The sequence below is a fragment of the Pyrus communis genome, chromosome 11, assembly GCF_041283825.1.
Source record: "Pyrus communis isolate YQ-2024b chromosome 11, ASM4128382v1, whole genome shotgun sequence".
Classification (NCBI taxonomy): Eukaryota; Viridiplantae; Streptophyta; class Magnoliopsida; order Rosales; family Rosaceae; genus Pyrus; species Pyrus communis.
Window position 1 is genome coordinate 29008901 of NC_142575.1, and position 23534 is coordinate 29032434.

General features: G+C 36.2%; 2 protein-coding genes across 2 annotated transcripts; both read right to left on the reverse strand.

The window, feature by feature from the left end:
* Positions 1-3222: 3222 nt before the first annotated feature.
* Positions 3223-9314, reverse strand: LOC137743918 (phosphoenolpyruvate carboxylase, housekeeping isozyme). Its single transcript, XM_068483847.2, is given in 13 exon segments — positions 3223-3799; positions 3976-4362; positions 4451-5449; positions 5570-5724; positions 6449-6539; positions 6684-6787; positions 6908-7130; positions 7427-7511; positions 7632-7959; positions 7962-8023; positions 8668-8720; positions 8722-8866; positions 9180-9314. Coding segments are annotated over 12 exon segments (2898 nt in total). The 5' UTR covers positions 8836-8866; positions 9180-9314; the 3' UTR covers positions 3223-3502.
* A 10047-nt stretch (positions 9315-19361) lies between these two features.
* Positions 19362-22673, reverse strand: LOC137743414 (protein trichome birefringence-like 41). Its single transcript, XM_068483298.2, has 5 exons — positions 21505-22673; positions 21094-21265; positions 20418-20593; positions 20151-20309; positions 19362-19736 (listed from the first exon to the last, which is right to left on the reverse strand). Exons 1-5 carry the CDS (start codon positions 21789-21791, stop codon positions 19445-19447), a joined length of 1086 nt encoding a protein of 361 aa, XP_068339399.2. The 5' UTR covers positions 21792-22673; the 3' UTR covers positions 19362-19444.
* Positions 22674-23534: the final 861 nt, after the last annotated feature.

Sequence of the window (23534 nt, forward strand, 5' to 3'; positions counted from 1 at the left end):
GAAAGCATCTTTAACACAGTTGTCAATCATGACCACTACTTTGCAAGGAAGATAGATGTCGTAGGCCGACAAAGTCTATGACCTCATCAGAAGCTCACATTTGCATTTTGGATGCTAGCTAATGGGTGCTCTGCAGACTCAACTGATGAGTATTGCCGACTTGCGGAGAGTCCTGCTATTGAGAACCTAAAGCGCTTCTATCAGGCAATTCAAGCCATATATGGAGCCACATACCTCCGCAAGCCAAATCGTGAAGACTTGAAAAGGCTTCTATGCAAAGCAGACAAAAGAAGCTTCCTTGGCATGATATGAAGTCTTGATTGTATGCATTGGGAGTGGAAGAATTGTCCTACTGGTTGGGCTGGCCAATTCAAGGGCCATTATAACAAGCCAACCATTGTGCTGGAGGCTGTGGCGTCTTACAACACATGGATTTGGCATACATTCTTCGGCGTTCCCTGATCAAACAACGATATCAACGTTCTTTGGTCTTTTCCTCTGTTCGATGGTGTTGTGAATGGATGGGCACCATAATTTCGGTATAAGGTAAATGGTAATAGATATGAGTTAGGTTACTACCTAATTGATAGTTTTTATCTTAGTTGGTCTACCTTTGTCAAAAAAAATTCTCATCCTGATAGTGCAAAGAAGAAATTATTTTCACAAATGCAAGATTCTTAAAGGAAGGATGTGAAAAGAGCGTTCGGGATCTTACAAGCTCAATGACCCATTGTTAGAGGGCCTACACGATTTTGGCAAATTAAAAACCTCCATTCAATCATGATGATGTGCATACTTTTACACAATATGATTGTGGAAGATGAGTACATCGAAATTGAAGAAGATTCAGACGAATATGTGGATGATGACCAACCAACACATGCAAGAGCTATTGCAAGAGATGTTGAATATCTCGCTCCAACCACATATGAGACCCGACAGGATAGGATCACCTTGAGTGAGTATATAAGACGTTTAAATAGAATTCAAGCTCCTCAAGGTCTTGACACACTCCACAAGGATTTGGTTGAGCATTTATGGCGCCGAGAAGGTGAACGTTGATGATGTTGGTTGAACATTTATGTAATAATTTTAAGTGTACTATATTGTTATTTTCTAGTAATAAATTTAAGTGTGTTCTTGTGCAAAGTATTTTGTCTACTACGTTCGATATATTATTGAATAGAGGTTGAATTATTGAATGAAGATTGAATTATTGAAGACATCTATTCTACATCAAAGTGTGGAATAATAAATACAATAATTATTGAAGGCATCTAGGTTAATAGAAACAATAATTAATAAGACATAAATTTAATAAAATACATAAACCATATAATAAACCACATAAACTTAATACAAACGACAATTAATAAATAAAGCACATAATTCATACACTACATAAACTTAATAATCATATACACTATCTTCACTTGGTGATGGATTTCGTGGTTGACTTGGACTATAGGGTTCAAAGGATTCATCATCTTGAAATAAACTCCTTGTGGCATACTTTCACAAAATTTCCTTTTGCTTACTACGTAAGAACTTCTTCCTCTCTGGAGTGTATTTGTCAAGGACCTCCATCATCAAATTAACTTCAAACCTATCTTGCTCCCTATCCCCTTCTTCCTTCATTTGCAAACGCATTCGTGCCGCTTCTTCTTGGCGAGCGCTATGGATTTTGTTCAATTTTGCAATTCCGGTAGCAAAGTATCCACTCATCGGATCTTAGGACTTCCCTTTTCTTTTTTCTTCCTTTTGCTTATCTCTTCCCGGGGGCCTTGCTAAAAAAGGAGATGGGGTCATTTCATCAACGCCTTCATCTCCGACATTTCTCGGTGTGGCTTCACGTTGAAATAATCTTCCCCATTGTTGGTCCACATCAGTTGCCCACCTCGAACAATCCTTGAGGACGTCTCAAGCATGTTGCAACTTAAAACTTGATTTTTTGGTGTCACTCTTGTCTTGTAAATTTCCATTGCTTTGTCATCCTATGCAAAAAATACACAAAAATAATTAGTTGCAAAATAATATTATGTACATAACGAATAAAATATCAAGAAAAAAACTCACAATTTCTATGGCGCTCTTTCCACTAGGCATGCCAACCACGACTCTCTCCAAGCTTTCCTTCCATAAAGTGCATGCTTTGTTGATAGTCTTCCACCGATCATAAACACCATCACCATCCCATCCGCCTTCGTTGCAGTTTTTTTGATAATTTGCAATGATTTTATCCCACAAAACCTTTTTATTTTGATTTGTGTCAACTGCATCATCTTCGCTAACAGAAACTCATGCCAAGCATAAAAACATCTTCCTCACAGGTCCAATTACGACCTTTAACATGCTCTCTTACCATGTTGAACAATTTGGAAATGGAAAGAAATAGTAGAAAGATAAATTAGAAGAATTGTAGGAGAAATTTGAGTTTTGTGTGGATGTTTGAACAAATACATAGGTATTTATAGAGTTTTTGGGTAAATTTTGAGTTAAATAATTTTTTTTTTAATTATTTTAGCTGTTGGATTTAAATTTGGGCCGTTAGATTTTTTTTTTTTTTTTTTTTTTTTTTTTTTTTTTTTTTTTATCGTTAGATTTGATTATATTCGATCTCAGCCAATGGATTCAATGTATTTTAAAATAACATGGTTTTTTTTTTAAAATGAAATTTGAATCTAGACCGTTAGATCAACCAACAGTCCTTAAATGATGGCTGTCAGATGTGGAAAAGAACCATTGGGCTTGGGGAAGTGGCCGACATGGCCCTGACAGTGGGCCCCCACGCTGTCGGGACGTGATTGCAAGTAGCCCGCGTGGGGTGCGTCTGCGAGTGAGCGGGCCGAGACTGGGCCAATTTGATGCGAGTCCATGCATGTTTGGGGGGAATTTGGCTTTTAGCCCAATGTTTTAGCTTGGGTTGGGTGGTGTTTGGGGGGACATTTAGCAAATAACCCAGGTTTGGAGAAGGTCTTAGCATGGGTTGAGTTGGATTGGATTAGGTTTGAGAGAGGAATAAAACCTAAAAAATAGCATTTAGCCTAGGATTGGGTTTAGTCTTAGGCGTGAGACATTTCTATTTGTTATTGTTCGCTTATGTATACATTCAGTAGATAATTTTAATTTTTATACAAGCGACATTTTACTTCTTTGCGTTTGTGTAAAAACAATCCTTGGAATTTAAAGTTCGAATTATTTGATGGTCAAGAAACCAAGCCATGAAACATGAAGCACATAAATGCCATTTTGCATTGAAACACAACAAAACAGTTCCACTCAGTGTTTACTTAATTTTGTGCCAACAATAACAATGCTGGCTCTAGTTATTCTGCACAGCAATCTGATCACAGAACTTAAACAAGTTCGCTCAAATATCTGGCCTTAAGGTGGATGATTAAAAGGCATCATCCACTTTCGGGTAAATTTAACTCAGTTTTTTCGGGACACAACCCGTCTCTCGAAAGCAGAAAAACATAACGAAAAGAGCAGAAATACACGTTTAACCGGTGTTCTGTAAGCCGGCAGCAATACCCTTCATTGTCAAGATGAGGGTGTCCTCCAGACCAGGTGCGTACTCGCTTGTCGGGTTCAGCTTTACAAGTTCATTTGCCGGCTTGCTTGTTTCGCTGATTTCCTTTGAGATGTGTGGCCGCAATGTCACATGAAAGTTTGGATCACGGATCCGTTTCAGTGTATATGCTTGGCAAACATTGAGGGTTGTGATGTATGAATCACGCAGGCGGAGTCTTTGCTTCAAGTGCGGGTCACCTTCGAGAAGATCCTTGTGTCCAGCAATCTACCAAGGGAAAAAGGCAAACGTCAATTATTTCATGCAGTAACAAATCACGACAAATGCTCCGAGAAAACTGATGAATTTCTTCATTGTTCGTTTGGTATACAACTACGTACTACTCAATGTTTTATGATGTACTCAAAATTTCATAGATGTTCTCTCAAAGTCGAAGATTTTACCTGTAACAGAAAATTCTTGGTTTCTTCATAGTTGGACCGTAATCGCTCTCCGAATGACCATAGCTCTTCCGAAACAAGGAGTTTATCATATAACGCAGCTATTCCGGGGTTTCCCTTGGCAAACACCATTTCGACCAAATCAATAGTGACCCTGAAGAAGGGCCATTGGTTGTACATGTCTTGCAGCATGTGAAGATTCTTAATGTCCTTCTTAATGACATGTCTGAAGGCTGCTCCGAAGCCTAACCACACTGGAAGATGGAACCTTGTTTGTGTCCAGGCGAAAATCCATGGGATTGCACGAAGGGACTCAATGCCTCCACTAGGCTTTCGCTTTGAGGGGCGACTGCCAATGTTCATCCGACCATACTCCAGCTCTGGTGTAGCCTGGATCACAAGTACGCAATGGTCATTACATCGAAAATAATCAGAGCAGAAAAACTAATGTAATTAAAGTAAAGTATCAAATGCTTACAAGACGGAAGTACTCGACAAATCGGGGTTCTTGGAAAACAATGGAACGATAGTCCTCTGTAGCTACAACAGCCATTTCGTCCATAAGCGCACGCCATTCCGGTTTTGGTGAAACTGGCCTATGCATTCCATGCTCTAATGTAGCAGCGGTGAAACGCTGGAGTGTTCTAAAACACAAGAGCTCCTCTCCAAACGACTGTTCAATAACTTCACCTTGGACAGTGACACGGAGTGAACCATGAATCGTATCTGGTGGTTGAGACAAAATAGCAAGATGGGTGGGCCCACCTCCCCTTCCAACAGTGCCACCACGACCATGGAACATAGTTAGCTTCACACCAAATTTCTTAGCAACGTTTATAAGCTCCTCCTGTGCCTTATATAACTGCCATGCTGCAGAGAAACGCCCAGCATCTTTGCCAGAATCTGAGTACCCAATCATGACTTCTTGCTTTCCATTGATTCGCTCTCTATACCAATCAATTGAGAAAAGCCGAGCCAAAGCAGCAGGAGCAGCCTCCAGATCTGCAAGCTTCTCAAACAGTGGAACAACTCTCAGTGGTTTCTTCACATGGCATTCACGTTGCAGGAGCTCAACTGCAAGCACATCAGATGGAGCAGTCGCCATTGATATGATGTATGCTCCAAAGTTATCAGATGGAAGTTCTGATATCACATGTAATGTGTCCAAAACATCAGAAATTTCTTCCGTTTTTGGAAGGTCAGGGCCAAACAGTGGGCGCTTGCCACATAGTTCAGATAAAAGCCACTCCTGACGGCGTTCTTCAGACCACTCACGATAGGAACCAATTTCCAGATGCTTGGTGATGGCATCGATCACATCAGTATGCCTGTCAGATTCTTGCCTAATATCGAGCTTCACAAGTGAAAGTCCAAAGGTGGACACTTGCCTTAAGAAATCAAGAAGTGATCCATCGGCAATTGCCCGGTCACCGCAAGAGCAGAGTGATCTGTAACAGAGTTCGAGAGGTTCCAAGAACTACACACAATTTAAATCACAGTTAGGCTTACAATCGATTAACCAAATGAGAATAAAGGGGCAATATATATTATGACACTGTATCTGATGGATCATACAAATTCTTAAGAATGGCAGTACCTGCTCAACACTAATCAGTGTTGCCTCCTCTGGAATGTCAGAGTGCCCAGTGGCTAACAACTGACGAGAACGTTCACGTGTATGATAAAGCTTATCCCTTACATCACCGAGAATCACACGGTAGGGTTCATTTGGAGGAACTTGCTTCCAAAATTCTGAATTGAGAAACAAAGGCAATAAGTATCACAAGAAGCACAATGTTCACCAAATTAGAAGGCATGAATGGAAAACCGTAAGTATTGGACGGAAAACTTGTGCTTGTTTTCTTGGTCTACAACAGTGGGTATTCCTTGGGGAAGCCTGAACAGTGAACAGGATGTAGATCCTGTAAATGGTATTCCTAAATATTAAAGGTCATCTGCCTTTATGGTTTACAAAAGCAAGTTCTCTAAATTGGATGCACTGAAGAATAAGACGGGAAAAAGTTTAACTATAACTGTAATCCAACATATGACTGCAATTCACATGCTATCTTCACATACTGATGTAAACTTTAAGGCCGGATATATTAACCGATTTTCCTTTTTCTCCAGAGTATCTCAGCCAGTGAAACTAGATCTAAGGTTTGTTGCCATTGTGTTACTGCAGCAATTTATGGTTGTGGCGCTCTAAAATATTAGTATAAGCTTGTTTTATTAAGGCTTGACTTAGTGTAAAATTTTACTCGGACAGTACATTGTGCACCTGTTTATTAGTCAATATTTATGAAAAATGTTGGAAGAAGTATATTATAGCATGACGTGCAAGGTATACGTCATTCAAGTTTCCTTAAATCCATCACGTAAACAGTTTCACTCTACTTCTCATTAAGAAAATGCAGCACAGGACGTAATTTTAAAAATCGTATCAAGGGACCAACCACAATAGAAGTATGATTACCTATGTAGTGCTTTGCATCTCTCCTCGTGGATCTGTGAAGTACTACATCTGCACGAACACGGAGTTCATCATTGCACCGCCACATAGACAACTGCCAGAAAAGAAAAGAAATTAGCAAAATGCAGAGACTAACATAGTAAAGCAACAAACACCCCACTCAAACCAAAACCTAACAACCACTTCAATGAGTAAGCGAAACTCCTCAAACACAATTTCAAGATGCTTTTTCAGGTACCTCAAACATAAGATCCTCTATCTGAGAATAGTACAAGTTTGCAGCCATCATTCTAGCTAGTAGGCAAACATCCCTTGTTACCTCAGGAGTTACTCTTGGATTGCCTGCTCCCATGAAAGAAGATGTTAATCCAAATTAGTGAAAGGTGCGCAGAAGCACACAAGCCGGCACATATATCGTACATTCAAGATAGCACAATTCACGTTATTGAACAAGAGTCATACCATCACGATCACCACCCATCCAAGAAGAAAACTGAATAAGTGGGGCATTATGGGGAACACGTTCGTCAATCCCAATATTCTTCAAAGCTGTGTCAACACGACGTAGGAACTTTGGGACACCCTTCCAAATTGTTTCATGGAAATAGCTCATCCCTGCCCTCATCTCATCTTGTGGTGTGGGAGCTGTTCTTCGGATCTCATCAGTACGAAATGCAGCTTGGATCTACAAAAAATTGAAAAACCACCATGAAGGAGAATAATTGACAACTGATATCATTTCAAGCTCAAGCTCGAATTCTACAAGACTCAGAATATCCTGCCGGATTGTCTCATGTAAACATAATATTTGGAAAATCTGGCCACTGTTGGATCTACCTGAATTTCAAATTGACAAAAATGCACTTTACGGGAGTCAAACATATTCTCAGCAATGCATATGTGGACAAAAGTCCTTTTTTAATGCTCACGTCAACAAAATCAAGAATTGATAGTACATAAATGAATAAGTAAAATGGCTACCTCTCTCTGAAGTGCCTCATCAATCTCCTGCTTATCATCAGGAGTAATGTCTTTCGCGTACAACTGGGTTAAACAATTCCGAATCCTGAACAAATGTGAGTGTCCAAGAGTGAGAGAGAGTGAGAGCCATAAAAATCTAAGCCTACACGAGTTTCTACAAACAAAAGTCAAAGATGCAGATTGTAGTAGTAGTTCAAGAGCAAACCTTCCATGCTTCTGAAGTAAGGATCTACGAACTGATTGTGTAGGATGAGCAGTGAGGACCAAATCAACAGTCTGATTTTTAAGAGCATCAAAAACCTCTTGGGGAGACTTTTTGAGATCCCCCACAAGCCTCTTGAGAGTTTCTTCAATGTCTGATTCAGTCGTTGCAGAATTTTCATCAGCAAAGTCACCCTTTTTGAGCTTTTGTCGTCTGCGGTAAGCAATCTGGACCTCCTCAGCCAAGTTGGCTAAGCTAAGCATGTGGGCGAAGGATTTTGCAACAACAATAGAATCACCTGGGTCCAAACTTGTTAATACATTTCCAAGCTCTGAGAGCTTTTTCGGGTCATGCTTTCCTTCATACTCAGCAGAAAGCTCATAACATGCTTGAACCTGTACAAACATAAACGTCACGAATGACGTTAGTGTTCCATAATCGTGCAACTCATAACACTCATCACAATCAGTTTCGTCTCAAAACTAACAACATTAATGACTCCTTTTGTCTTTTCTCCTATCCAAACCATATCCGACTGAAGAGCTCAAACTCACGCCACTGGGGATCTCTCATGAATCATTAAACAATCTACCAAAAGCCTAAAAATTGTTGATTAAAATATCTATATAGATTGTTAAATAAAAATACAAGTTTCAAACTTCCACTTGCAAATTCAAGTGCTTTGGATCATAGGCATTGACCAAATCAAACATCTCAAACTGAGCCTAGAAAACTATCGATTAAGATATCGTGAACAGAATTTGGGTTCCCATACAAAGAAGATTTCTATCGAAAACCGAGATTTATACGTTCCTTAAAGGATCCATAAATCCACTAAAATCCAAGGGTTCATACAAATTTGAAATGGGTTTTCAAATTCACACACAAAGTTCCATACTTTTAGCAATACAAAATAAATGCAGCCAATTCTAATCACAAATTCAAGTGTTTTGCATCACGGGTACCAACCAAAATCAAGATTGAACATCACAAACCGATCAAAATCAATTTCACAGCTAATCGAACCCGAAAAACTCACCGTTTCCCTGAGATCCTCCCCATGTAAATCCTGAAGAATATCCAGAAACCGATCCAGAAGCAGAGCATCGTATTCCACCAGCTTGTCGTCCTCGCTCACTTTGGCCGGAACCAGAAGCCGAAGCTGCGCGTCAATGGACGCCATCTTCTCCAGATTCCTGTTAGCCATTGCTCCCCACAGATCCTCACTCTGTGGACAACTAACCCACCACAAAAAGTACAAAAATTCAGAACTTGAAAAATAATAAAAACCCAAAAAAAACTGAAAATTTGAACATATGAGCCTGAAATCTCGGATTGAATCGAAACACAATGGCACAAAATTCTGATCAGGACCCAGAAAACTAGAGCCTGAAAAATGTAGGAATCAACGGGCAGAAGCCACGTGCAGTGTGGAGATTGTGCATACTAAACACACCATTCATTGAGACCAAAGCTGGTTTTTTTATGACCCAGATAAGAATGATCAAGTATTTTGTTGTCGACAAATATAACAATAATAACATGGGGTACCTGAATCTGGGGAAGTTTGGATTTTCAGCAAGAAGACGAAGACGAAAAGTGGGATCAATGAACCAGGGAGAAAGAGTGAGAGCTGTGAGATCCAAAAGAAAGGGTGGGAGTGAGTATATATAGAAAGTGTCTGGGCCTGCGATTTCACGAGTTTGGTTTGTTTATTACCGCTCTCACCGTCGCTGACACGCTTCACCCTTTGGCATACTTGACTTCGCTTATTTACTATTCAACTGTTTATGTCCCCTCTCTCTCTCCTCTCTCTCTCTCTCTCTCTCACTTCGAAGTTGACCCCACTTAGGAGTGGTTGGTGTTGCGAGTGTGGAATATCCAATCAAAGATGCTGTAATTGTTTTCGTGGACAATTTGTGTACTTTCCATTGTGAGAATAGTTTTCAACGTCAATATATTGCTTTTCTGTAAAATTGAAAAAGTAGAAAAAAGAATAGAAAAAAAGGTTTCTCATTTTCTTGAAATGACTTAATAAAAAATAGGAAAATATTCTTAACCCACTAAAATCGTTGCATCTCGTTCAATAGATTAAATCTTTGGGGTTAGTTGTTAAAAACGGTGAGTTGTGGACTCATCGATATCTTGTTTTTTATATAATATCGTTTGTTAAAAATATATATACATACATACATATATATATTTTATTCGATGTGGCAGTTTGGTAGTTTATTTTTTATTTTTTTAAATTGATGTGGATCTCAAATGGACTATGGTGCAAAGTAATGTAGACTGTCAAGTGAAACTATTTTAAAATAAACTATTCCGTGTGCATGTTATCGTGCAACATGAATTAGTTTAATTATTATTCTTTTATCATATTAGAGTCTAACTTGTTCATCACAAATGAAAAATGGAAAACTACAAAAGGTGCTTGTTTATGCATATAAAATTAGAGTCACGATTCTAAAAATTTCCGTCTAACGCCGTTTAAGACTGGCCTAAGTGCTAGGCGGTTGGTCAATGTAAACCTTAGGCTTTTGAAAATTAAGAAATGACGTCCATACCTCCTTTGGTATGTGCGTTGCCCACCTAGACCTACTTAGGCACCTGTCTAGGTCATGACTCTTACTCAGACATAAAATCAATAACTTTTATTTTGGTTCAACAAATTGTAGGAGACTTGTTGAATACTTGGATGAACACTCATTATATGCTTATTCCTAATATTTTCAATATGTTATGATACATTAGTTTATATGTCATTTGATTTTGTAATTTGTATATCTCAATATGATTATGTATTTTTTATAAGTATAGATTTACTCAAATCCGCCTAATCTGTCTAAGCCCCCTAACCGCTTAGGTGCTAGGCCCTAACTCATCGCCTGACATATTTTCAAAACGAAGAAGAATAAGGGCTTTTGACCAAATATCTGTCTACACTATTTATTAATAACATAACACTTTTTGTCAATAAAAAATCAATGAAAATGCTATTATCCCTTTCATACATAACTGAAAGAAAATATCATAAAAGAAAAAATTGTGAGCATTATTAAAATTACAAGTGATTACCCTCCAAATGCACAACCTTCCAAAATTGTTTCGTCATTGTTCATCACTTAAAATAAATCAAAATATAAGGGGCAATATTTAAAAAGTTTAACGTAGAACGCAATGAATTGAAAGTAAATATACATTCTATCTGGAAACTTTTTTTCTCTTTTAACATAGATAAACCAGATGAGCCTCCACATTAGTCTATAGAAATACTTTTATATGAATGGGCTTAATATTCTACTCAATTGAACTGAATAACTAAGACAGTTTATAATAATATTGTCGACACATACGCATACAAGAGCATGCGCACAATGTCTGGTCAACTGAAAATTTTTGTATTCATGTAATTTTGTATGATTATTCTATGAACATATGCTTGCGCATGAGAGTCTCAACTGCATGCCATTTTTTTATTTGTGTGATGAATTGTGTTCAACAACATGATCCAAGTAATCAGGTTATCGGCACATCAATCGTGCACAATATCATGTGATTCGGTTTGGGATCATGCTTCCATCTTTACCATGTGGTTTGATGTTGGAACATCTTATAACATGTGAAGAGTGGTTCAGTTACCAACTCCAATTAATTTACTTCACTCATCATATATTGTTTTTGTACAAAATACCCATTTAGCATTACGTATCGTGAGTATATGAATTTCATATCGAGGAAAGTATTGATTTTGCATGTATGTTATAAGTAGTTGAGTTACTTTCTATGTTGCTATTTGATTTTATAGTGAAACCTCAACTTTATGCATGATATTTGAGCAATGTTATCGACGTGTGAAGTCCAAATTACTTAGTTAAGGCGACATTCACATGTTATGGAGCCCAAGTTACTACGTAAGAACAATACATAAACATTCAAGAAGTCATTTTACTTGACTAAAAATTATAAATTGACTTTTATATTGAAGCGACTGATTAAAGATAAAGAAAATTTTATGCAAATATATAAACTAATGATTTGTTTGCAAAGATTCATTATATTGGAAGAGTGAAATATTTACTTCAATAAACGTTTGCTCGATCGATATTGTGTTTATATTGTTCAAAAACCTCACAGTCTGTTTACTATGACTATTTTATTTTTATTTTGTATTTTTATGAGAAAAGAATTTAAAAAAATGAGAAATAAAAAAGAGTGAAAAAAGAGATGATGGATGAAAAGTGAGAAGAAAAAAAATGTGCAAGAATGATACAAAAGTGAAAATTATAAACAAAAAATTGAAAACAATTTTGAGTTGTTCCAATTACGTACCTCCACTCAGTCTGTCTCATACTTCTTATTCATTCCTCATTTGAATTTCCAATGTATTTTCTCTCTACCTAATGCTAAACATAAAAACTAAAAATAAATTTGTTATTAGGGGGCCCTCATTTTTTGAAAATAAATCGTCAAACTTGTGACTTTTCGTAACTGCTAGATGCAAGCATTTCTAATATCTCCAATCGTCGTTCTAAGAGTTTGACTTCTGGCAGTGCACGTCACTAGGTCCAGTGGATTGATAAGTTGCAATTGTGGCTTATAAAAGTGTGTGTTTAATCAATCAACTGCTTATCAACCACTCTTACTTGGTTGACAAGTTATCAAACACAAGTCCTTATATTCGCACCAAAAAATACGAGTGCTTATTTATTACTAACGAAGAAGAAAAATTCAAAGCCGATGGTGAAGGCCAGTAGCCCCACCGTGATGGGAGCAAGCACGTCTGGTAGAACAAAAGTTGGAAATATGGAAAGTAAACCGTGAATCTTGCAAGCTTTCATGGGGCATACCGCGTACGTCAACCCCGAACCCTTTGACACGAGAGTATTTAAGTGTGCCAGAAACACAGTAAGATACAACTAGTGTTATAATATAATTGATTAAAAACTTAAAAAAAGAATTTCTAACTATTGTATTATTATACTTAATATATCGATCTGTGTTTCCGACACAAAACCCGACAATCCATGATGCCAGGTACTTAATTTGTTTTGGGGATGCCGTCTTATTCATTGTTTTTTGAGATTAAAGAACAAGAAATGTTAAAGTCATGCCATCGTTTTGTCAATTCAGCACATTCCATGGGATTTTGAAGATGCCATTAGAGAGTTTTAACGAAACATTTTTTGGTATTATTCACTTTTAACGTTAAGAATATTTTTACTTTAAAAAATCACTCTTGATACTATTCACTTACAATACATTTTTGTCATTTTAGTTAAAACTCAAAATTTTCAATTCATTTTCATTAGTTTTCTATATATTTTAATGCATCATTTAGCCTCAAAGTCGGTCTACCGCAAAGATAATTGTACAAATGTATAAAAAATTATGATGTATATATTTATTTCTAGCATTTCAACTATTAAGTCTGTGATTGTGAATTCCTGATTTTTATGTTATATTTTAATGCATTATTGGGATGATGGGATCAGCTTCTTTGACTTGGGAAGTAAGATGATAAGTTGCACCGTTTATTGAGAGTCACAAACTCACAAAATCATAGACAATCGCAGATTTAGGATTTAAGCTTTAGGTACCAAGGTAAATATAAGTTTTTTTAGATACAAACACAGCGCGAAGTGCGAAAAAAATAAAAATTCAGCTTATTCATTAAGTATTTTGTTGAATGCTTTGTGGGCGTGTTGTCGTCAATCAAATCATGTTGCATACATGTCAATAAATAGCTGCATATGACAAAGGAACCTGATAAGTGATGTAGATAGAATTTGTCGAATATTGTCGATACAACTTGTTTAGACTAGTATGCATTACATTAAATATTTAGTAAGCACAAAAGAGACCAGTACTAAACATTGGAAGGATCCTCAAAAGACCTTCGCATATATATTTTTCAAACTTCGAATGATCCTGGGACGACCTTGATCCCTACTTCCATCCGCCTCTTAGTACCCCTATATCCATAATGCATGCATGTTTAAATAATGCATGAAGTTTCCTTGATTGTATCTAGCAAGTTCAATACAAACATATGATAAGAGAGGCTAATCGGTACCACATAAGCTTGTTTGATATGATTTGATGATGGAATAATACTTTCTTTGAATTGAGAAACTTCTCGATTTTATTGTCTGTCTTCTTATAGAAGATAGTCTTTTTATGTAATTTGGTGCTCTTTTTTTTTTGTTTGTTTTGCTTTTTGGGTTGAAATTCTCTATGTACGCATGCTTCATAATGCTAATGAATATCGTACCATATGAAAAGAATGAGAGTGTGGGTAGAAGTGATTACATACAAAGAACTAAGGATAAATTATATTTTACCACTTTAATTTTGGATCATCTAATAAACTCAAACCTTATCTTTTAAATATTGTCATACATCAACTTATAATTCATTGCAATTTCAGATATCCATTAATTTTTTTTTTTTATCAATCTAACCGTTAAATGATGATGTGGTAGGCGCAATAAAAATAAAAAAGAAAAAATTACAATGTCATACATCAACTTACGAATTTATTGCAATGTTAGACATTATTTCGTTATCTGCCAATTTGTCTATTAATTAACTATTGACGTGATAGGCACGAGGCACATTCCCTTTCCAACTGGAACTCCACGATGCTGACTTGTCCACGGTGGAGTGTGGCTAATCTCATTCGCTAAATATATCCTTTTGCGCTAAACCTGCGGGTACAGATACTGACCCGGTTGTTGAACCGAGTAGCGCAGTCCCGTTTGTCCGTTGCTCAAATTCAGATTCACATTTGTATCTGTTCTCTCTTTTTCCACCGCCGGTTGCTCCCCCTTGGGAATCATCTCTCTCAGATTTACATCGAACTCGTTGGCCAGCTTCGATTTCTCTAATGTGTCCAATCTTGGTTAGTTTGACTTATGGTAGTGTAGTGGTAGGTGATTGGTAAGTCGGAGTTATAGGGAGGTGGCTTTCGGCTTATTAAAGTGTGTTTTTTAATCAACTGCTTATCAGCCACGCTTATCTGGTTCAAGTTATCAAAACAAGAGCTTAAATCTTATATTCGCAATAAAAATTACAAGTGCTTATTCATTATTCACGAAAAAGAAAATTCAATGTCCGATGGTGATGACCAGTAGCCCAACCGTGATGTGAGCAAGCACGCTAAACAAAGTTGAAATTATGGACACTAACACCGTGAATCTTGCAAGCTTTCATGTGAGCAAGCATGTCAACCCTGAACCCTTGGACACGAAGATTTTTTCAGCATGTCGTAAACATGATTTAGTACATAAATATAATAATATAATTAGTTGATAACTTAGTTTTTTTTACCAATTATATTATTACGTTTAGTAGTATTTATCACACTCTAAAAAATTCTTCTTTTGACACACCCAACAATGCATGATGCAACTCCTTAATTTGTTTTGGGGGATGCCGTCTTATTCATTGGTCTTTGTGATTAAAGAACAAGAAATGCTAAAGTCATGCCATCGTTTTGTCAATTAAGCAGATTCCATAGGATTTTCAAGATGCCACCGTCAATAAACCATATATTTTAATGCATTATTTAGCCTCGAAGTCGGTCTACCACACACATAAGTGTACAATAATGTGTAATAAATTATCCTTTTTTTTTTCATGTATATGTTATTTCTAACATTTCAACTGTTTAAGTCTCTGTATTCCTGATTTTTAATGAAAGATTTTTCTATTACCATATTATATTGGGCATCAGCTTCTTTGACTTGGGAAGGTAAGGGATAAGTTGCATCGTTTTTAGAGTGTCACAAACTCACAGATCACAGACAACTTATCAACATCCCTATGTGCATAATGTATGCATGTTTAAAGGATAAGGTTAGAGAGATTAAATTTTTTAAATTAAATTTGCAAACTAAATGATATGATTATTGATGATTGGATTATTACGTAAGCGTTGATTAACGTGTTTATTATCTATTGGTGACATATCATTTTATTTGTAAATTTGATTTAAATTATTGGTCTTCCTAACATTACCATTGTTTAAATTTTAGTATTCCTAGCATTATCTAGTATTCCTTGATCCTACTCAGTAAATTCAATACAAACATATGTTAAGAGAGGCTTATAGAGTAGCACATAGGCTTGCTCGATCGTTATGGTTTGGCAATGGAATAAGACTTCCTTCGGATTTACAAACTTATCGATTTTATTGGTGGTCTTCTTATTGAAGATGGTCTTTTTACGTAATTTTTGGTGCGGGTGCTCTTTTTGATCTCTTAGTTCGGGTTAAAATTCTCATTTTACCGGTATGCCCAAACAAAGCAGTATATCTTCTGGTTTGCAGGTATGCTTCATAATGCCAATGAATATCGTGCCATATTTATAAAAAATGCGAGTGGGTGGAAGAGTGAATTACATACTAATGATCATTTTACTCATTAATTTGATTATTACATAATATTGTGTTGTATTATATACTAAGGTTCTCAAAAACGTTAGATGCTAGTCAAGTGGTAGATTGGGGTTTAGCACCTGGGTGGCTAGGTGGAGGCCTAGGTAGACTAAGCGGATTTAAGTAAACTTATTATGCACCCTATCAATAAGTGATTGTTTATACTTAAAAAATACATAATTGTGTTAGGTTACATAAATTGAAAGATCGAATGACATATAGATTAGAAAGTATTAAAACATAATGAAAACACGGGAACCAAAATATAATGAGTGTTCATCCAAGTATTCAACAAGTCTTTTACAATTTATTAAAATAAAATAAAACACAAAATGAAAGTTACATATTTTTTGTCTAAGTTAGAGTTGTGATTTAAGTGGGTGCCTAGGCGAGTCTAGCTGTCCCTTCTTAATTTTTAAATGCCTAGGGATTAATTGGCGGTAACCCTAGCATCTGAACGGCATTAAGCGGAGCCTAGACGGAGCCAAGAGGGACCTAGATGGCGCCACACGAAAATTTTTAGAATGTATTATGCTTTTATCTATCCGTTTTCGGTCATCGCAGATTGAAGGACACATCCAAAACGCATTAAAATGGTGATGGCCTGTGGGAGTTTAATGTCATTTTGATTACGTTTCGAATTCGGCATGGGGATTTCCATATGGAATTCTAAGCTTTCCAATAGTCGTAATTGGCATGCTAAAAAGGATACTTGTCGATCGGGAGGAGCATGTATATAGCATATTTTACACGAGGATGGTTGGTGGAGCTTCTCTTTAAGGTTGTGAAGGACGTCGTATTAGGGAAAATTAGACTAGTCAAATTATTCTTAGATTGATATGATATATGCTTTCTGAATCCCAATCATTAGATTTCAATACCTGAGATGGACAATTAATTATAAAACATATATACTTGAACAAAACAATGTTGTTTAGGAAACATTGACATACTGTGAATTCGGACCATTATTGTTAACCGGTGGGCTATTTGTGATGTTGATTTTGTTTGAGTTACAGATTTACTGTGTGGTAATTTGAGTATGATGATTACTGTCGAATTCTCTTATATGAGTGGATTACTATTTGAAGGTTAATTATTAATTAGTGCTCCTCTAGATGATGATTATTATTTGCTCCAGTACAAATTCCAGGTATTCTCTAGTCAGCTAATTTGAATGATTAAAATTTGAGTCATACTCTCTCTCTGTTTCCCTACTCCCAATTAGTGTAGATTAGAGAAATCTGATGATTTACTGAGGAGAGATTCTTCAATGTGTCTATATTTCAAACGCATACGTCATATGTCATTAGATGAGTGAAAAGACACTTGAAAGAAGAACGTCTCTCTACTTGTGTAATAATATAGAATGTGTCGCCTTATGTTCCGACTCTATTAAAAAATCTCTCTTTACTCACAGAATATAAAGAAGTGGTTCAAGGGAAAAATGGATTGGCCCGTCCAATAAGCTGATTTTCTAAATTTGAATTTGGGACCCAAGTACTCACGTGTGTGTGTGTGTCATAGAATACTAAAACAAAGAGGCCCAATTAGTGAATTCAATATTAAAAAAGAAACCCAAGGGTAATTAAACCCACCTAGTCAACAGTCAACACACACAAGCCCCCACCCTCTCTCAAAGTGCATGTTTACTTACAAAGATGAAAAATCGGAATTGTTTTAATTTGAGTTTTTTTTTTTTTTTTTTTTTTTTTTTTTGTGGTTATTAAAATACAAGTATAAGAATCATTTTACTTAACTTTTCTATGTTGTTATTTTCAAATGTTGTCATAATCTTAAAGGAAAAAAAAGGAAGCCTTTATTATTCCTGTGCTATTGGACTTGCATTTGTAATAGAATCCCGTTCTTATATGCTTTAACGGCATAAACAACGGCTTGAGATTTGAGTTCGTTTTAATTGATCATAGGTTGTCTAATTCAGCCCACCAAACGGGCTTTAAGGGTTTTATATTCCTTGACTTTTCCATGCAACTCTCTATTTTCAAGTTTTTAGTGGATGTGCAAACCAACTCTCATAAGGGTTAGAAGAACGCAATTTGAGGTAATCCAATTTAGACAATCAATGTATATTGTTTGATTGCATTCGATCAAGTAGCATCGTAGAAGACAATTTTGTGTTTTGATTATATTTATTTTGTTTTTTTATCTTTTCTCTTTTTGTAGTTTTCATTGTTCTAAGTCAGGATATACTAAAAGATATTTTGATTAATAACCATAAAAATTTAGGTAATGCAGTTGAGGACTTTGAATCTATAAGCTCCTCACCTCCAGCCCCAAAAATCATAGGGTCAGCCGTGCAAATCAATAGTAAGAGTTCCAAGTAACATATTCATAATTAACTATTAATTTATTAATATAATTTGGCTAATCAAACAGTCTCGAACTTGAATAATTTTTTTGTAGGGATGATTTTCGAATGAAGATTAAAAAATTGAATAGTTTCCGATTATAAAGTTTATACAGTAATGATACACTATTCACAAACGGTGGAATATGTGCATTCCGATGAAGGGAACGCCGGTATATTGCTTGCATGCATGTTTCAAGCTCGGAAATGCGCGCATGGATAGACTACTGTCATGTGTTAATGTGTTTCCAAACGGCAAGAGAGCTATTGCCATTTTATGAGAAAATGGAGAGAGAGAAGAAAATACATCAATGTTACCTTGGCAATACAGAATTAGGATCTGCAAGCCGCCATCTATAGACATTTCTGGCCGTCCATTTTTCAGACAGTCAAACTCTTTATGAATAAAAAGGGCAGCTCGATGTGTCATAGAGTGGATAGGTATAATCATAGACCCTAAACTCCCTTCTTTACAAATCGCAGCTGGTGATAACTACTTTTGCACAGAAAATGTAATTGGCCTTCATGAAGGCATACAAGTATTAGAAGAACATAAGCAAATAAGCCAACCCCAAGCAACATATTTCCCCTAGCTAATTATTGGCAGAGAAATTAAGAGATGAATGAACATGCTAAATCAAGCCGCCTGGGAAATTAACTTGACACATATTCTTCCTTGGCTATTTTCTTTTGCCTTTTCTTGTGGTGTAAGTTCTTTCATGATGATGAATATTTATGTTCATTTGAGGAACCTCCTAATTTTATTCTTCTTTATTTCTTATTCCTATTAGCCAAAGCAAATTTTAGCCACCAAAAGCAGTTAGAAATCTTCGAAGATTTGTTCGAGTCTAAAACATTTAAGCTCAAGCATGATTTTCCATATCAAATTAAAATCTTTTAACTTGATCCACACTTCAACAACGAGTTGTAAAATTCTGAATATTGTTTCTTAAAAATAATATTATTTCTTTGTAAGAAGTTGTCAAATCTCCATCCTTTTGATGGTATTCAAAGAAAAAAATTGTAGAGAATCTCATTCCAAGTATCTGGGACTCCACAGAGACACCAATGAGTACAGTCCATTCCCGTGCGGCCTCCCAACCCATAAATTGAAGGATGCCCATCTTTACGCAGGAGCGAGAGGTTTGTTATATCTAGTAATGTCACTGGTTTTTGGATAGTGCTTAACACATTCTTCAGCACGCCCAAAGCTGGTGGTGAAGCTCCTGGATAGGGCCCAAGCAAAGGTTCCTTCTGCCCGACACAACTTTTTGCACTTGGTTCATGCCATTCACTGCCACTAAAATCAAAAATAAGAAAAGAAAGTAAGAGACTATAAATTTGATTGATGTAATTGGAACAAAACAAACTCTATAGACAAGTCTTCACAACAAATTATTCGAAATTCATAACGACAGTCATTCACGTGTATGTAGATAGTTATCATTTATTTATTTAATTTTTTTTGTACATCCAGGATTGGCAAACACTCATGATGACATCCAATAAAAAAAAATGTTGAATTTGATTCATGAAGTTGACATTTTAAAAAGGTCATTCAACACTTTTCCTTAATTTATAAAACCATAAGAGAGAAATTGCACTATAAAGAGTGTTGTGAAAATAAGATGATTTTCGTGGAATACTAATAACGGTTTCTCTTAATTTAAAATCCAATGCTGATTAGTTTAGATTAGTTATATAAAAAACTTACTTGTAATGAGAGGGAGAAATTCCTTGGAAGAAAACCCTAGACTTTGCTGGATCAATGTTTGAATCCACCCATCCAGCCCAAGTCTCGAGCGCCTTCTGAAAAGCAAGCATGCGGTCAATGTCTTTGCTGGTCTGGCCTCCTACTTCAACATAATCCCATCTGCAAAATTATAATAGTTAATTATGTATTCACCTTCTAACTACAATTAAAGTCTAACTAAAAGAAAACCAAATATTTTGTAGTAAATATAGTTTTAGGCCGGCTTACGGTTGAGAGGGTCCTCTGCGATTCCACCAATGCCAAGTGTTAAAGATGAGCACGTCAATATCCTTCCATAAGTTGCCTCCCACAATTGAATCAAGCTTCAAGACCCTCCCAATCTTTTCTTTTACAATATCTACTAGATACATATTACTGTCTAGCATCACTCTAATTCCATAATCCTGCAAGTATTGATAAAGATCCCAAAAGAAAATTGAGAAAGAATCACATGCTTCGTGTTTGGTAGGATCATGACAAAAGTTCTTGTCAACTAGTTTGTCCAAGGGAGCTGAAATGTCAAATTAAATTTCACGAGACTAAATAAGCCCCGTGTATGGACCCACTTAAGTTACCAAATGAAGCTGAAGAAAAAAGTCTATAAACTTTTAGGATTGATGCATTGCACTCACCTTACCACATTTATGTGTGATTTGACTTCTCTTGATATTTAAGTTGGTTATCAACTAAACAGACAATAACATTTTATTGCTAAAGGTTTAATCATATTATATGTTACTAAGCTGTTAATTTTGACTACTTATACAAACACAAATGTATGTGAAAGGTTTTGATCAATTCATATCTTGACTTGATAACAACATATGTGAAACTATATGACAATAGAATTATTCTCACGACAAACAGGAAATAATACCCATAACAAAATGTAGATTAGACGAACCGTGAATTCGAAGATAGATACAGTATCTACTCTTGTCACATTATTCGTAGCAGTTGGTACAGCAGAGTGAAGTAAGCATGTCAAGGATTGCCATTGATTTCGGCTCAATGAATCTCCAACGAAAATGATGTTCTTCCCTCTAAATCTTTCGAAGAAGTCAAGTGCGTCAAATCTGAATATCAAAGTTGTCAAAAAACTTTAAGTTGGGTTTCTATAGGATAAACCATCTATCATTCAGGTAAAACATGTAAATGCTAGATTAATAATGTTTTTCTTCTTCCAGTAGGCTGCAGGTTTAATGCATATAGATTTAGCATTGTTTTCGTTCGAGCAGTACAATTCGTTCTGGCCAAATACTTTTCTGCCGATCCTAATTTTACAGAAACCAGAGAGATAGAGAGATTGGTGCACCTTGCTAAATCACAGTCAAGTGGCTGCCATCTGTATTTGGTGTGAATCTGATCGGGACGGCCATTCTTTTGGCAGCTAAACTCGCGCTCAATGAAGGGGCATGAGGAAGGATCGTAGAGCGGGTAGGACTGGTCCAGAACCCATCTACCTTTGAAGAAATCGCACGACGATGATGACTCATCACCTCTTGCACGTACTACTACTTGGTAATCACAAACAAGAAGGAGGAGGAGGAGGAGAGCAGCTATACTACTAACACAAAAACTACTATGAACCCAGTAATCCATGAATCCTTTGTGTGTGTGAGAGAGAGAGAGAGAGAGAGAGAGAGAGAGAGAGAGAGAGAGAGAGGTTTACAAGAAATGATATAGGACTACAAACTCTTCTCTTAATCTTCTCTTTTTATCTTATAGCTAGTTAGCTACTATATATATAAGTCTTGTCTGAAATATACGTGAGAGAGGATGGAAATTAAGTTGGCAATTTATTTATTTTTTAGTTTTCTCCTCACATGAATAGACCTAAATACCCTCAAAATTCAAAACCATTTACATAGAAGTGCTTCATGAGAATTCTTAGGACCTCTGAGGAGAACCCCGTTCTGACCCAATGGTGCTCTCAAAGCAAGCTAATCAAATGTCAAGCACTCTACTACTGTTGCAGTCTTAGTGAACCTCAGCGTTGTAACCTTCAATTGCAGAACTTCATAAACACTAATGTCATCGATGACAGTCCCCACAACCACAACAATCTTGTTGTCCTTTCCTTGCATATACTTAATCAACCTCGAGAGAGAAAGGGTGCCTTGTTGACTTTACTCATGAACAAATGTTTAAGAATGATTGCATTCAACTTGCTTCTAGTCCTCCGGAGAGGAAAACGGTACAGCTTGACGAGAAGCTTGAGATTGATATCATCGGACTTGGGCGCAGTGCGCTTCATCTTCTTGCTTTTACCTCCTGCCACGAGATCAATCTCCATTGTTGCTGCAGGTGTTGAAGTTCGGTTGCTCGAGACGCTACTTCAAAAGCGTTGGGCCTTTATCTGGGCAATTCATTGATCAAATATGGGATCTTGTACTGCCATATGGTTGAGTTAACGATGAAGATAGTAGGAGAAAAAGAGTGATTCCCCCTCATAGTCTTGTACCCATGATAAAGGCTTTTAATGGTACCTTCATTGTTGGTAGCAATTTTTGTTACTGGTGGTTATGACAAGGAAGTTGGGAATGATGATGTGGCTGAGGGTTGTGTAGATCTTATTGCTTATGATCTTTGGTTCTTGGCTAACCTAGACTTTTTAACTTTACATTTATTTGGTTTTAATTATGAGGGTATTTAAGTTTATTTAAGTGGATTTTCTGTTATTTTTGAAAGATTTTATAAAAAATGATATTTATGAAATTGAGTGTTAAATTTTGGCTATTATCGATAAAAACTCTAAATAAAAAAAAAATAATAATAAAAAATTTAAATAAAAAATTTCAAAAGGAATAAAAAGATGGGTAGAAAGTATTGTCCTTTATTTTTGGTCATTATCTTTTGGTGTTGAGTGTTTCCCATGCTAATTGGTAACACAGTAAATGTGTTGCCAATTTTCGTTAAGAAAAATCTTGCTTTGCCTTATATATTAGCAATATTGTGGAGCTTAAAATAATCTTAAAAATTCTACATGCGACACGTGGATTTTTATTCAAGAATGACAAGATTGCCCTCAATAAATGGGTATGCTTCTTAGATGCACCCACGCGCAGCTCACATCCCTGAAAGATTCAACAGCTGAACACAACTGCCCACAGCTTACCTGCCATTGGCAAGGAATTAAAGATAAGGAGTAATTATCCAAATCCTATCTTTAATACATTCCTAATTGAAGATTGACTCAAATCAAGTAAGTAATCCTAATTTAATTCAATTAAGGATTATTACCCTATTATCTGCTATTAAATATCTTCGGAATATTTAGAGAATACTTCTCCATTAAACCCTTTATGGCAGGCCCTAGCCCTATAAATACCCCACATTATACCA